Source organism: Trichechus manatus, unplaced genomic scaffold (genome assembly GCF_000243295.1).
Source record: "Trichechus manatus latirostris isolate Lorelei unplaced genomic scaffold, TriManLat1.0 scaffold00087, whole genome shotgun sequence".
NCBI classification, from domain to species: domain Eukaryota; kingdom Metazoa; phylum Chordata; class Mammalia; order Sirenia; family Trichechidae; genus Trichechus; species Trichechus manatus.
Window position 1 is genome coordinate 3,818,992 of NW_004444023.1, and position 16,068 is coordinate 3,835,059.

General features: G+C 51.3%; 2 protein-coding genes across 4 annotated transcripts in view; both read right to left on the reverse strand.

The window, feature by feature from the left end:
• Positions 1 to 333: 333 nt before the first annotated feature.
• On the reverse strand, positions 334 to 9,601 carry FLT3LG (fms related receptor tyrosine kinase 3 ligand). 2 transcript variants are annotated; one of them, XM_004381817.2, is made up of 7 exons: positions 9,512 to 9,601; positions 8,673 to 8,783; positions 8,163 to 8,216; positions 7,471 to 7,614; positions 6,498 to 6,636; positions 2,757 to 2,941; positions 334 to 591 (listed from the first exon to the last, which is right to left on the reverse strand). In XM_004381817.2, the coding sequence occupies exons 1-7, from the start codon at positions 9,542 to 9,544 to the stop codon at positions 391 to 393; spliced, it is 867 nt and encodes a 288-aa protein (XP_004381874.1). In that variant the 5' UTR covers positions 9,545 to 9,601; the 3' UTR covers positions 334 to 390. The 2 variants fall into 2 exon arrangements, with proteins under 2 accessions (XP_004381874.1, XP_023592049.1); XM_023736281.1 differs by lacking the exons at positions 334 to 591; positions 2,757 to 2,941 and adding an exon at positions 3,035 to 3,387.
• A 795-nt stretch (positions 9,602 to 10,396) lies between these two features.
• Positions 10,397 to 16,068, reverse strand: part of ALDH16A1 (aldehyde dehydrogenase 16 family member A1) — a 31,860-nt gene continuing 26,188 nt past the window's right edge. For both annotated transcript variants that reach the window (XM_004381652.2, XM_004381651.2), the window contains 3 exons: positions 11,600 to 11,785; positions 11,150 to 11,272; positions 10,397 to 10,608 (listed from right to left, as the gene is read on the reverse strand). In XM_004381652.2, coding sequence (XP_004381709.1) covers positions 10,447 to 10,608; positions 11,150 to 11,272; positions 11,600 to 11,785 — 471 coding nt within the window. In that variant the 3' untranslated portion in view covers positions 10,397 to 10,446. The remainder of the gene's footprint in view (positions 10,609 to 11,149; positions 11,273 to 11,599; positions 11,786 to 16,068) is intronic.

The window sequence follows — 16,068 nt, forward strand, 5'->3', positions numbered from 1 at the left end:
TCCTCAAAAACTCCCACTCCTCCAAATCAAGAGTCCTGTCCTCCAGAGAGCCCCACTGCCCATCCCAGACCAGGTCAGGTACCTCCTAAGGGCCCTCACAGTGCCTGCGCTACGTGCATTAAAGCACATGTCATGCTCCACTGTGGCTCTCTGGGTCTGTATCTTCTCCCCCGTGGGCCACGCTGGGTTCTGACTCCTGTCTGGGTCCCAGCATTGCCCAGCACTGGTCCTAGGCCCCTGGAGGCCTCAGAAGGCATGTGTTGAATGAAGCATGGTATTAACTGTAAAACCAAGGCTGTGAAACCCAAGCTGCCCTATCCCCACCCTGTCCCATCCACAGACAGGCCTGGCCAGAGCTGGTAGAAAAGGATGATTTATTTATATACAAATTCATAACGATGAGGGCTTTGTACAGAGGGCTTCCCGGCGGTCTTGGGGTTGAGCCTGGGTTCTGGTGTTGCCTCCATCCTGGGGAGAGATCGAAAGGGGCAGGGCGCCGAGAAGGGGACCAGCCTGTCGCTGACTTTCTCCACATCCTGGCTGTGTGTCCTCTGGCAGAGGACTCCCTTCTCTGGGCCTCAGTGTCCTCCTCTGTCAAGTGGGATGATAGATGCAAGCACTCACTATGTGCTAGGGCAGCGATGTTCAAAGACCTCTCTGTGATAAAGGAAAAGTTCCAAGTCTATACGATTCAATATGGCGGCCACCAGCCACATGGGACTATTGAGCACTTGACATGTGGCTGGTGCACTGAGGAACTGGATTTTTTATTTTATCTAATTTAATTTAAATTTAAGGAACTAATGCTCAGCAACAAGGGCTGAAATAAAAAATTAAATTTAGAAACTGACACTCAATTCAGTTTGGAAAACTTTTAAGTACATTTGGAACACTTGGGCCTTTGAATATACTTTTACAATAGTAAATTTCATGAACTATAAATGCAGATCAAGTGTTTCTGATGAAAACTTAGCATCTGAATCCTATATGTGCTGTGACTGTAAAATATACGCTGGATTTTGAAGACTTGTTAGTTGCCCTCGAGTTGTTTCTGACTCTGGGTGACCCCATGTGTGCAGAGTAGAACTGCTCCATAGGGTTTTCACGGCTATGATCTTTTGAAAGCAGATCACCAGGCCTGTCTTCCCAGGCGCCTCTGGGTGGGTTCAACTGCCAACCTTTCGGCTAGTAGTCGAGCACTTAATTGTTTGGGCTACCTAGGGACTGCTTTCAAAGACTTGGTACGAAAAAAAAAAAAAAGAATGTAAAATATCTCATTCATACTTTGTTACTATTGATTACATGTTGAAATGGCAATGCTTTGGACCACCTGGGTGAAGTAAAATATGTTATTTAAAGTGATGTCACATGTTTCTTTTTACTTTTTTTAATGTGGCTACTAGAAAATTTAAAATCACATGTAAGGCTTGCATTTGGTTTCCACTGGACAGCGGTGCTTTAAGGGAGTTCTGTGTGTCACTTCACTTAACCTCACAGTGACCCTATGGTGGAAGGATTATTATTAGAGCGTTTGAACAGATAAGGAAACTGAGGCAGAAGAGTGAAGGACTAAGGGACACAGATGCTGGAACCAGACAGGACAGAGTCAAATCTCGGCTCTGTCAACTCACGAGCTGTGTGACTTTTGGCAAATTGTTTACCTCTCTGTGCCTAGGTTTCAGCCTCTCTAAAATGAGGATAATAATGGCACCAGCCTCGCCAGGTTGATGTGGCAATTAATGAGTTAATCCTTAGAACACCCCAGCACAAGGCCTGGATCACTGTATGTGTGAGCAAGGACTGTCAGCTAGGGTCTCATCTCTTTCGTCCTGCACGGTCCACCTGCCTCCTGCTCCCATACCTGATCCCTGGGTCCTCCCTCCACCACATGCCTCCCATGGCTGCCCACTACCCTGGGCAGGAAATCCTGGCTCCCTGGCCTGGCGTTTGATTCCAGGCCTTGATTTTACTGTTGTCTTGCTCACTCCTGTTGAGCCCCTCTCCTGCACTGCCCCAGGCTGGCCCACATCACCGCACGCCTGCGCTTTTTCACACCTGCAGGTCTTTGTGGCTGTGGTTCCCTCTGCCTGGAATGCCGTTCCCTTCCTGCTCCAGGAGGCCAGCTCTCTCCTGGCTTATGAACTCTTGCATCCGCATGTCTCTCCAGACGTCCCCGGGCCCCTGGAGCCCACCAGTCCCCACTAAGCTCCGTTCTTTCCCTAATCCTGCTCCTCTCCCAGGTTCTCCATCTGGGACAGCCCCACTGTCCACCCAGTCATGAGGGGGTGGCGGAGCAGACCTGGGGTCGTCTGTGCCAATGGCCCCCTAGCCTGTCAGTTCTCAGCCCCATCCCTCCTACTCCCGACTCTCCCTGACCTGTCCCCTCCTCTTCCGATAGCCCCAGCTCAGGCCTCCTCCTCTCTCCCTGGGTGTCATCCCAGCCTCCTCGCCTCCAGTCTGTCCCCCATGGGGTCTTTCTAACACCAGTGCTGCCCCTGCTCACAGCCCTCCCTTGGCTCCCCAGTGCCCCCTCTCCACAGTCCATCACCCTGAGCTTGGCATTCGAGGCCCCACAGGGCATGACGGACTAACCAAGATGAGGTCCTGGCTAGGTCAGCGCTCCACAAGGTGCAGGGGCAGTCCGTCCTGGGGACTGGAGATGGGGGACACCTTGGGTCCCCAGAGTTAGCTGCTGGAGTGTCTGGGGCATCCTGCCCCCCCCCGGGCCCTCCGCCCCCCGCCCCCTTCCACCTCACCTGCTCGCTGGGACAGGGAGTCCTCCGCCGTCTCCTTCGCCCGTGCAGGCGCCAGGCAGCAGCCAGCAGCAGGAGCAGGACAAGGGGCAGCAGTAGCAAGAGGAACAGCAAAGGGCGCTGAGGGGTTGGCAGGGCCGTGGCTCCCAGAGCCCAGGGACTCCGTGGGGGCAGCGGGGTGGAGGGGTCTGGAGAGAGAGAGCAGCCTGGGTGAACAAGAAGGGCTAGGGCCAAGGAAGGAAAGAAAGGCCGGTCTCGTGGGTAGCTCCTCGCCTCTGTGGGCCTCAATTTCCTCATCTGTAAAATGGGGATAATGATTGTACTTACCTCATGAGGTTGTCACGAGAATGAAATGAGTGAATATGCAGAAAGTGCTTAGAACAGTGCCTGGCATAGCAAGTGTGCATTTCACTTTATAACTGAACTAACATGTTTTCAAAAACCAGTTGCTGGCGAGTTGATTCTGACTCACGGCGACCCCTTGTGTGTTGGAGTAGAAATGTGCTCCCATAGGGTTTTCGAAGGCTGATTTTTGGAAAGCAGATCTCCAGGCCTTTCTTTCGAAGCACCTCTGAGTGGATTCGAACTTCCAACCCTTTGGTTAGCGGCTGAGTGTCTTAACTGTTGGCGCCACCTAAAGATCAACATGTTTCTTTTGTTGTGAGTTGCCGTCAAGTCGATTCTGACTCATGGCAACCCCATGCGTGCAGAGTACAACTGCCCTCCATAGGGTTTTCAAGGCTGTGACCTTTTGGAAGCAGATTGCCAGGCCTGTCTTCTGAGGTGCCTTTCAGCTAGTAGTTGAGCGCTTAACTGTTTGCACCACCGAGGCACTCAACATGTTTCTAGTGCTTATATATCTGTGTGTTTATTTGTCTTCATCCTACCAGTAGCCTGTGAGATCTATGTGGGCAGCAGCAGCCTTATCTGTCTTGTTTATTGATAAGTCAGTGCTCATTAAATATTTCTTGAATGAATGGATGGATGGATGGATAATAAAACTAGAGGATACAATGTATGAAGAACTAATAATCCACAAGGCCCCACATGCTCTGGCCCCTTTTGTCCCCTGACTTCACCAAGCAGCCTTGGTGGTGCAGTGGTTAAGTGCTCGGCTGCTAACTGAAGGGTCGGAGGTTTGAACCCACCAGCTGCTTCTCGGGAGAAAGATGTGGCAGTCTGCTTCCAAAAAATCAGCCATTGTGACCGCCCTGAAGGGAATACAACAGAGAGCCGCAGATGGCGCAGGAGAAAAGTGGGGTGCAGAACTCAAATTCATGTAAAAAGACCAGACTTAATGGTCTGTCTGAGACTGGAGGAACCCCAAAAGATGTGGCCCCCAAACTCTCTGTTAACCCAGAACTAAAACCCATTCCCGAAGCCAACTCTTCAGACAAAGATTAGACTGGACTATAAAACATAAAATGATACTCATGAAGAGTGTGCTTCTTTGTTCAAGTAGATACACGAGACTAAATGCGCAGCTGTCTGGAGGCGAGATGAGAAGGCAGAAAAGGACAGGAGCTGATTGAGTGGACACGGGAAATCCGGGGTGGAAAGGGGGAGCGTGCTGTCACATTATAGGGATAGCAACTAGGGTCACATAACGATGTGTGTATAAATTTTTGTATGAGAAACTAACTTGAGTTATAAACTTCCACCTAAACGACAATTAAAAAAAAAAATCGGCCATTGAAAACTCTATGGAGCACAGTTCTACTCTGACACACATGGGGGCGCCATGAGTCGGACTGGACTCGACGGCAACGGGTATGGTATGTGTTGAAAAGATAATAATTTGGAGATACTGGGTTAAATAAAATCTGTTACTTAAATTACTATTTATTAAAACAATTATAATATTAAAATTAAATTCAATAGCCTAATTACAGAAATGGAGAAGAAATTATTGGTTGCTGAGGAGGTTAAGGATGGGGGCTTGCATGAGGGAGTCTTGTGGTGATGGTACAGTTAAGTGTCTTGATTATGGTGATGGTTACATGAAGCTACACGTGATAAAGTTGCATGGAGCTACATATGCATACACACACATGTAAATGAGTGTGTGTTGCTATTGTCAGTTGCTGTTCAGTCAATTCTGACACATGGCGACTCCATGTGTGCAGAGCAGAACTGCTCCATAAGGTTTTCAAGGCTGTGACCTTTCAGTAGCAGATAGCCAGGCCCATCTTCTAAGGCACTTCTGGGCGGGTTTGAACAGCCAACCTTTCAGCTAGTAGTTGAGCTCTTAACTGTTTGTGCCACTCAGGGACTTATTTGAGTGTGTGTATAACTGGTGAGATCTGAATAAATTCTATGGATTGCACCGACATCAGTTTCTTGGTTTCGATACTGTACTATAGTTAATGTTAACAAGCAAACGTTCACATTGGGGGAGGCTGGGTGAAGGGCACAGGGGCCCCCCTGCATGTTCGTTTGCAACTTCCTGTCAATCTATAATTATTTCAAAATTAAAAGTTTTAAAAATAACTATCCCATCAAAAGATGAGTGGATAACAAAATGTGGTCTATCCGTACAATGGAATATTATTTGGCCATAAAAAGGAATGAAGTTGTGCTATTTCTTATGACATTGATGAACCCTGAAAACATGATGCTGAGTGAAAGGAGCCAGACACCAAAGGCCAAATACTGTACGATCCCACTTGTAGGAAATATCCAGAATAGGCCAATGCATAGAGACAGAAAGTTACCAGGGGCCCAGTCGGAGAGAAAATGGGGAGTTATTGCTTAGGGGGTACTGAGTTTCTCTTTGGGGTGATAAAAAGTTTTGGAAATAAATAGTGGGGATGGTCAGAATTAAAACCATTCCCGAGGCCAACTCTCCAGACAAAGATTAGACTGGACTATGGGACATAAAACGATACTCATGAAGAGTGTGCTTCTTAGCTCAAGCAGATACATGAGACTAAATGGGCAGCGTCTGTCCGGAGGTGAGATGAGAAGGCAGAGAGGGTCAGGAGCTGGTTGAATGGACACGGGAAATCCGGGGTGGAAAGGAGGAGTGTGCTGTCACAGTATAGGGAGAACAATTAGGGTCACATAACAATGTATGTATAAATTTTTGTATGAGAGACTAACTTGAATTGTAACCTTTCACTTAAACTACGACAACTAAAGAAAAATAGTGCGGATGTTTGCACAACAATTTGAATAAAATTAATGCCACTGAAATGGTTAAAATGGCAAATTTTCTATTACATATATTTTACCACAATAAAATAAATTTAAAAAAACTATTAACTTGCTAAAAAACAACAAACATTAAAAATCCTGACAAAAAAAGAATTCACCTATTTTACTTTTTTCTGACAAGGCTACTAGAATATGTAAAATTACCCAAATTGCATTTTCATTGGACAGCACTGCCATATGGAGACAAGGCAGGGATTACTGTTCCCTATTCAGAGATGGATGGAGCCCTGGTGGCACAGTGGTTAAGCGCTTGGCCATCTGCTTTCGTAAAGATTACAGCCTAGGAAACTCTATGGGGCAGTTCCACTCTGTCCTGCAGGGCTGCTATGAGTCAGAATGGATTCCATGGCAATGGGTATTCACAGATGGGTAAACTGAGGTCCAGAAATCAGAAGGGACATGCCCCCCATCACACAGCCAGTGGGGAGCAGGGTAGGGTGAGAGTCACACCCAGTGTGGGTTGGAGGTGATGGGAGGCTGGGAAGGGGGTGGGGATGAGCACCAGTTAGGGGCACTGGGAGCCTTTACCCGGCTGACATTGCAGCTCCAGGCACTGGGAGAAATTCCGGCTCTTGATCTGGGGCTTCAGAGCAGCCAGCTGCGCAGAGGTGTCCTGCAGGAGGTGGGAGATGTTGGTCTGGACGAAGCGAAGACAGCTGGGGAGGGGCTGGGGGCAGGGGAGGGAGACGTCACCACCGCATCACCCCAGCATCTCCTCAGACCTAGGGCCCCACCCTGCCCAGCAACAGAGCCTTGAAGGCCTGGGTCTCTAAGACAGTTTAGATCCCCTATCTATTGCTCCCTGGTTGCTAGGGGAAATACCCCTTAGCAACGCCCAGCAACAGGGCTCAGATAGGACTGGGTCTGAGAGAGTTTAGATTTCCTGTCTCTCCCTGGTTGCTAGGGGAGTGAACCCCTTAGCAACGCCCAGTCAGGTTTGGGTCTGAGGGAGTTTAGATCCCCCAACTATCTCTCCCTGGTCGCCAGGGGAAACACCCCTTAGCAACGCCCAGCAGCAAGGCTCAGTTAAGCCTGGGTGAGAGAGTTTAGATCTCCTATCCCTCCCTGGTTGCTAGGGGAAACACCCCTTAGCAACGCCCAGCAGCAGGGCTCAGTTAGGCCTGGGTCTGAGAGAGTTTAGATCTCCTGTCTCTCCCTGGTTGCTAGGAGAGAGAACCCCTTAGCAACGCCCAGCAACCAAACCAAACCAAACCAAACCTATTGCCGTCTAGTCAATTCCAACTTATAGTGACCCAGCAAAGGCCTGGGATATCTGGCCCACAGAAATGGCCTACAACGTTCATGTCCTCAGGTGGCTAGAGAAGTGTCATTTATTCCCACAACACCCAGCCATGGGCCTGGTGAGCCTGGGGTTCCAGCCTCCACCTTCCTTGGATTGCTCTGGTCAAATGAAATCTCCAGGAAGGCCTAGCTGAGCATTACCCCTACTCCCTAGGAAGACATCTCGCACACCTCACTTGGCCTCAAGTTCAGGGCTGACCTGGAAGGCACATGAGGTGACAAAGTGTATTTCAGTGTCCACAGCCTCCAGCAGGATGTACATCTGGGACCCAGCCACTGTCTTGAGGCGTATCATCCAGCGCTGGGCCAGGACCAGCCGCCAGAGCGCCCCGCAGACCTCGTCCTGGGGAGACACAGCCCACACTCTGGGCTCTGTGTGCGGAAGGGGTTTGGGGCCGGGACTCCTAGGTCTGAGGGAGGAGGGGGCTGAGGGCTGGGACTTCTGGGTCTGAGGCAGGAGGGGGCTGGGTTTTGGGACTCCTGGGTCTGAGAGGGAGCCCTAGTGGCACAGTGGTTAAGAGCTCAGGCTGCTAACCAAAAGGTCAGCAGTTCAAATCCACAGCCAGCTCCAAGGGAGGAGGTGGTTGAGGGCCCAGGACCTCTGGGTCTGAGGGGCCTGGACTACTGTGTCAAAGGGAGGAGGGGGCTGGGTTTTGGGACTCCTGAGTCTGAGCGAGCAGGGGCTGGGGCCTGGCACCCCTGGGTCTGAGGGACAAGGGGGCTGGGGGCTCCAATTCCTGGGTTTGAGGAAGGAGGGGGCTGGGGACCTGGATTCCTGGGTCTGAGGGAGGAGGGGGCTGGGTCGGCAAACTAGCCTGGTCCCCTGAAGGGTGGCGATCTGGAGTCTCTGGCTCCCACCTCCATCCCAGGCCCCTCCCATCTGTGACTCACGTCCTGCAGGTTGGAGGCAACAGTGACTGGATAGTCTTGAAGCAGGTAGTCAGACTGCGGGAGAGAACAAGCTGGCTGAAAACGGAGGGGATGGAACTATGGAGACTTGGAGAGATGGAGGCAGAAAGTGCCAGAGAGAGGGGAGAGAGATTCAGAGAGAGGGAGACATAGACCCAGAGAGAAAGGGGGACAGAAACCCAGAGAAAGGGGGACAGAGACCCAGACAGAGGGAGAGACAGGTACTCGGGGGTGGGGGGACAGGGACCCAGAGAGAGAGGGGGAAAGAGACCCAGAAGGACAGGGAGGCAGAGACCCAGAGAGAGAGGGGAACAGAGACCCAGAGAGAAAGAGAGACAGAGACCCAGAAGGAGAGGGGGACAGAGACCCAGAGAGAGAGGGGGACAGGGACCCAGAGAGAGAGGGGTACAGAGACCCATTGAGAAGGGGAACTCAGCCTCAGCCTCAGAGGCCTTCAAAGGGCTGCAGGAGCGGTCGTGGCAGGGCGCTCACCAGCTTGCGGAAGGCGACAGCGAAGTTGGAAGAGATGGGGCTTTGGGGGAAGGTGCAGTCGGGGGTCCCGCCGAGGCCGGGGCTCAGCAGTAGCAGCAGCAGCAGGGAGGTCTGCGGGGACGGGGCGCCCTCTAGTGACTCACACCCGCAGCCCCACCCATGGCCCCCCGCAGCCCCTTTTCCTCTCCCTCTTTCTCCCTTCCCGGGTCATTAATCTTTTCTACCTCTCTGTCCCCGTCCATCCCCGTCTTTGCCCAGTTCCCCACGTCTCGCCCTCTGCCCAGCGCCGTCCAGCCGTCAGTCTTTTCGCCCCCACTGCTGCTCCTCCGCCCACCTGCTTCCATCCCGCGTCCCTCTGCCCGCCCCAGCTCCTCTGGTCCTTGGTCCTGTCCTCCCCATTCGTACCCACACCTGTCCGTCCCGCCCCAAGTCTGTCCACATCTCCTGCTCCTGTCTCTTCCCACGTCCATCGGTCTTTCCTCACCATCTGTCCACCTGTCCCCACATCTTTCCGTCTTCCCCACGGCAGTCCATCTTGTCTCTCCCCACCTTTATCTGCTCCTCCCCATGCATGTCCAGTCTCCCCCATGCCTGTCCACATCTCCGTATGTTTGTCTTACCCTAAGTCTGTCTGTCTCTCTCCATGTCTTTCCGTCCCTCCTTCACCTATTTGTCTTTCACCCACCTTTATCCATCTCCCCTACATCTGTCCACATCTCCCGCACCTCTGTCCGTCTCTCCCACCTCTCCCCACTTCCTCTGGCTCTGCCCGTCTCTCCTCCCCTCTGCCCCACCTTGACACTGCCCCCCCCCCCGACCTTGTCCCCACGTGTACGCACCGTGGGGCTCCAGGCTGGCGCCAGCACTGTCATCTCGGCCCGGGGCCCCTCATGCCTATGGCAAGCTCTTGAAAGGGACAGAAGAGCCAGTGGCGGACCCACACCCTGCATCCCCTGTCTCACCCGCCCCTCCACCTTCCCGCCCCTCCCTTGCCCCCTTGATGTGGCTAAGTTTCCGCCTCCTGCTCCTGCTGGCTTCCTGCATGAGCCCCAGTTACAGTGAAAACTCATCTCCCCTTCCAAGAACCCCGATGTCCGGCCCCCGGAACCCCCTTCAGGTCAGGGACCTAGGGACCCCAGGAACCCGAACCCCCACCTCCTGCCTCAGCAAGAGAAGGGGCCCCGCCCGCCCCTAGGGGACCCACAGCCCAGTTCTCTCCACGCACCAGGCTTCCCCAGCTGGGTGTGGAAGGGGCCAGGCCGGGTGACAGCGAGAGATCGAAAGTGAAAGGAAATTTTTTGGGGGAGAATGTGAACTGGGGTGGAATCTGGGCCGACGGGGAGGGCGCCACCTGGTGGTAGCAGGTGGCACCGCAGATGGCGCCTTCGAAGGACTCTGGTTTCTAAGAGGGACCAGGGCCGGGTGGATTGGGTGGGGGGATGTCCGAAGGCGGCGAGCTGGGGCTTGAACCCAGATCTTCCTGCGCTGGAGCCATTGCACACGGGACCAGGAGCAGAGTCCCCTTTATCTATTTCACAAACACTGCGTTGTATCTGAGTCAGCCCAACTGAGGTTTAGTTCTAAATCTCAGCGCTAAAACGGCCTCAAACAGACCTGAAGTTGGCGCTCCCTCCCTCCCCTCAAGAAGCACAGCCAGGGTTAGTCAGACGGTTTATTGGACGGCACTGGGACCATAATCAGGAATGTTCCACGTGTCTGGTGTCCACTGGGGTTCTCTCTTCTCTGTCTAGGTTGGAGTGGGTGCACACTCAGGTCAGTCCCCCATGGGCAGCCACAGGGCCTTGGTCCGTGCTGCTCGAAGCCTGAACTCTGGGCCAGCCCCTTCGGCCTCCTGATCCCAGGCCCGCCGGCAGCCCCCATTCACCCACACCGACTTGAGGTTTCCCGCGGAGGCCCACTCCACAAACTGGGATCCCTGGAACGGGGAGAGGAAGGGGTCAGCACTTCCACTGTTCCTTGCTAAACAGTAACTAGGTCTATTCCTAAGCAGGAGCCTTTGGACTCTGTGGCTATAAGGCTCAGCTCCTAGCGAGCAAACCTTCCAGATGCTGAGAGAGAAGAGGCAGACCCTTGTGGTTAGGGAGTTTCCTCATCATCTGCCCATGTTCAAGGGAGTCGGGGCCAACGCTCTTTTTGACAAGGAGTTGCCAACCAACAGGTTTGAGAGGAGACTGACTCTCTTGCTAGGACTGGGCCTTAGCAACTGGCTGTCCAATAAGAGTAGGTCTTTGGGCTGAACAGACTCTCGGACCCCTGTTGCTAGGGAGAGCCTCTTCCTTAGCAACCAGGGTCCTAAAAGGGTAGGACCTGGGAACCTTGTTGCCAAGGCATTGCTACTCTTCAGCAACAGGAATTCTCAGCGGGTGGAACCATGTGCCCTGTAAAGGAAGAGACTGATGGTCAAAACTAACACCACATCTGAAGATGTGGTCTTAAGGTGGCAAGACAAAGGGTACCTGGGCAGATCCAAAATACCACAAGGCCTGGATGTCCTGGTGCAAGACCAGGCAGCGTGTCAGATGGTCCCGGTCTCCCGTCACCACATTCACCAGACCAGCTGGGAACAGGGTAGCCATATCCTAGTGGGTGAGAGGGGGAGGCCCAGGGTTGGAAGGGAAGGAGTGAGAGACCCCAGGGCAGTGGTGGCAGGGGAAGGGGTGAGCATGTGGGACATGGTTATGGGGCTCCTCCAAGGAATGGGGTTGGGGTCTTGGACTTGCGAAGGCTAGGGGTCTGGAGGGAATGGTTACTGGGTCTATGAGGGGTGAGGGGCTGGGGTTACCCAAGGTTAGCAGGGGGTGGAGTACGAGCCAAGCTCCCAGCAGGCGGTGTGGCACCTTCCCCTCCCCCACCCATCTGCCTGCCCCAGGTGCTGCTGGGAGCAGCAGGCAGGAAGGTGATAGTACCTGGCAGACCTCCAGGGCAGGCAGGGGGCAGGCCCCGCTGGGCACCATGACTAGGGTGTTGCCATAGGCAAGGGCGGCAGCCAGCAGGGACACAAAGGCGAGCAGAGGCCACTCATCCGGGCACACGATGGCCAGCACGCCAAGAGGCTCCCGCAGCCGCAGCACTGGGCCTTGCAGCCCTGCAGCCTGAAGACCAGGCGGGAAGTCAAAGGCAGATTCAGCAGGGCCTCCTCCATCCCCTGCCCCTTTCATCCCTATCTCTGCTTCTCCATACACCACAAGTAAAAAAAAAAACAACAACACAAAAAACCAGGGGAGGGTTCAGACTGCCTGCGTTCAAATCCCAGCTCTGCCACTCACCAGCTGTGTCACCTTGGGCACATTAGTTAACCTCCCTGAGCCTTAGCTTCCCATCTTTTTTTTTTGAAGGATCAAAAAGAATTTCAAAGCTGGCTAATTTAGGAGAATTATTTCTTTTTTTTCTGAATTTTAAATTTTTTTTATTGCACTTTAGACGGTTTACAGAGCAAACTAGCTTCTCATTAAACAATTAATACACATATTGTTTTGTGACATTGGTTGCCAACCCCACAACATGTCAACACTCTCCTCTTCTCGACCACATGTTCCCTATTACTAGCCTCCCCACCCCCACCCCCCACCCCCGCCTTCTCTTCTTGCCCCTGGGCTGGTGTGCTTATTTATTTAGTCTTGTTTTGTTTCATGGGCCTGTTTAATCTTTGGCTAAAGGGTGAACCGCAGGAATGACTTCATTACTGGGCTAAAATGGTGTGCGGAGGCCATATTCTTGGGGTTTCTCCAGTCTCTGTCAGGCCACTAAGTCTGGGTTTTTTTTGAGTTAGAATTTTGTTCTACATTTTTCTCCAGCTCTGTCCGTGACCCTCTATTGCGATCCCTGTCAGAGCAGTCAGTGGTGGTAGCTGGGCACCATCTAATTGTGCTGGACTCAGTCTGGTGGAGGCCGTGGTAGTTGTGGTCCATTAGTCCCTTGGAAGGAGAATTTCTTAGGTGTGATCAATAACATGGCTTTCTCACTCAGATTACAAACCAAATAGAATCACTGTCTCATTTTTATCAGTTGCTATTGCAACTGATAAAACCTGTTGCTGTTGAGTTGATTCTGACTCATATCTACCCTATAAGACAGAGTAGAACTGCCGCATAGGGCTTCCAAGGCTGTAAATCTTTCTCCCGCGGAGCAGCTGGTGGGTTCAAACCACGGACCTTTCGGTTAGCAGACGAGTGCTTACCTACTGTGCCACCAGGGCTCTGTAGTGTATGATATTCATAGATATATAAGCATATACAGTAAAACCTGCAAAAGCTGGAAACTGTATAAGGCAGAAACCTGTCAGAGAAGGAAAACTCAACTATTTCCCACTAAAATAAGCGATAGAAAAGTGCTAAGCCTGCACCCTGTCAAGGGCGGAATACTTGAGACCTCAAAAAACAAGTCAGTCCCATTGAGTTCCGGCTCTCACAGGTTTTACTCTGCATATATGTATACATATATTACATTTTCCACCCAATCCAGTTAAAAACCAAACCAGCTGCCGAGTCGATCCTGACTCCTGGTGACCCCATGTGTGTCAGAGTAGAACTGTGCTCCGCAGGGTTTTCAGTGGCTGATTTTTCAGAAGTAGATTGCCAAGCCTTTCTTCCCTCAGCTTCCTAGCTTTAAAATGATGACAAGCATGTCTACTTCCTAGATTTGCTGCAAGAATGAAGAGTTAATGCACTTAGAGGGCTCAGAACCTGGCCCGTGGGTTGTATGTGTGTGTGTTATGGACTAAATTGTGTCCCCCCAAAATATCCTCTAGAATCCTAATGTCACACCTGTGAGTGTAATCCTGTTTGAAAACTGGGTTTTCTTTGCTATGTCAATTAGACCACACATGAAGACGGTGGGTTGTAAATCTAATCACTTCTGAGTTATAAAAAGAGCATATTAGACACAGAAGACACACACAGGGGGAAGAGGAAGGCAGACAATGGAGACAGATGCATCTACAGGGATTGCTGGCAGCTACCAGAAGCTGGAAGGAGCCCTGATGGCGCAGTGGTTAAGCACTTGGCTGTAAACCAAAATGTCGGCAATATGAACCCACCAGTCACTCTGCGGGAGAAAGATGTGGCAATCTGATTCTGTAAAGATTACAGCCTTGGAAATCCTATAAGGACAGTTCTACTCTATGCTATAGGGTCACGAGGAGTCTGAATCAACTCAGTGGCAATGGGTTTGGTTGTTTGGTTTGACTGAAAGCTGGAATAGGCAAGGAAGGACCTCATGGAGAGCCACACCTTGAATTGGGCCTTCTGGGCTCCTAAACTGTGAGAAAATAAACTTCTGTTCGTTGAAGTCACCCACTTGTGGTATTTGTGTTACGGCAGCACTAGGTAACTAAGACAATGTGTGTGTTTAAAAAAGCTTTATGGAAGTATAACTGACATTCAGTAAACTACACACATTCAAAGAGTATGGGAGACAAAGAACTAGATTTGGCCTTTGTCTTTGGTTCCTGAGAGATCACCCAAAGAAACCCAAACCTACTGCCGTCAAGTCGATTCCAACTCATAGTGAACCTGTAGGACACAGCAGAACTGCCCCATAGGGTTTCCAAGGACATAAATCTTTATGGAAGTAGACTGCCACATCTTTCTCCTGTGGAGGATGCTAGCTGGTTCCGGTGGGTTTGAAGCGCCGACCTTACAGTTGGCAGCCGACCTTACAGTTGGCAGCCGAACGCTTAACCACTGTGCCACCAGGGCTCTTTGGTCTTGAAAGATAGCCCTTGGAATTCCCCAGCAACTGAGGTGCCTTTATTATGTAAAACATGAGAATGTGTGCAAATGAGTGGGGGCTACACACACCAACCAGGCAGCTACCCTCAGGAAGGGAGGGAGGCATAATTCAATCATGCTGTCAGTGATTGATTCAATCATGACCATGCCAGGAAAAGATAAAAAGCTTTGAATATGACAGTTCGGTGGGGGGGGCTTCCTGCATTGTGGAGAACACATGCTCTTGGGAGGGTGGCATGTCGCTGGGGACAATGAAAGCCTCCCACCAGGACCCCTCCCAGACCGCACCCTGTGCATCTCTTCTTTTGTATCCTTTCCGATTATAATAAATGGGTAACTCTAAGTATAGATACCGTATTCTCCGTGAATCCTGTGAGCCATTCCAAGGAACTAACGAACACACAGGGTGGTAGTGAGAGAAGCAGGGGCTGGTGTCTGCCTATTTGGCAGTCTGAAGGACTGAATCCTAATTTGTACGCTCTAACTTAACTCAGGGTGGCTAGGTTAGAGAAAGGCTGTGTGGGCAGTCAATCTGAAGGATAAAGCTCTTCTAACTTGTGACAAAATTATTTTGATTCTCCTGGAATCCAGATTTCTGGGTCCATGGAATTGGGGTGACCCACCCAGGCCATCCACCCTTAGATGTCCTTCTGAACTTTAAAGGAATGGGTTTCCTGAAGTCACCTTCAGGTCAAACAATAGCACAATAAACAGCTTAGCTGGGATCGTTTTACCTTAGACATTGGGTTCTTTTGGAAAATTATCTATGTTCAGCCAGCTTAGAGAAGCAGGAACTAGAGGGTCTGACAAGAGGCTGTGTTTTAGAATGTATGGCAGATCCTCGGTGATACTGTTTCTGTACACTTGCGGTGTAATGAATTGATTTTGTGTGGCCTTTCTAGCCATGGTCTTGTAAATCCCACCCAAGTGACTGGGTGGGACTGTGTGATAGGGTAATCATAACCCACCAAAGGGATTGCTCAGTTCTGCCATCACACTGGGCTTGAAATGAGCCACCCCAGAGGCAGGTAAGAGAGGAACCCACCACCACCAAGGAAGAACAGCCAGGAGCGAGCACATCCTTTGGACCTGGGATCCCTGCACTGAGAAGCTCCTGGAAGCAGGAGACTGAGAGAGAGAGAGAGCTGTAACCCTGAAGATGGTGAGAAGCGGTGGCAGGAAAGACCCAGCAAGAGAGACCCAGCAGCAGAGGATCACGCAGTGGGCTTTCTGGCCCACGGAGAGAAAAAGCTGAGTGCCTTTGGGCAGAGGCTGAGGGACAGGCCAGGGAGATGCATGCCTGTGAGCACAAATGAGAAGAGGCTGTCCTGATGGAAGAACTGTATCCTGAGTGTTTCTGAACCTGAACTGTAACCTGTTACTTCCCTAATAAACCCCATAATCATGAGTATGGTCTGTGAGTTCTGTGTGGCCAGTACAATGAATTATTGAAACCAGCAGAGAAGTAGAGAGTGTCGTGGGAGGGATGATTGGTGTCAAGACTGGTAAAGATGGCAGAAAGAGGAGGCAAGTCTGACTTCCACCTCCTAGGAATTAGCCTTGGGCTGTTAACCTTGATTCTCCTTCCCCCTTGTGAAGTTAGAGGTCAGACACTGTACCCATGGTTTTTTTTTTTTTTTTTTTTT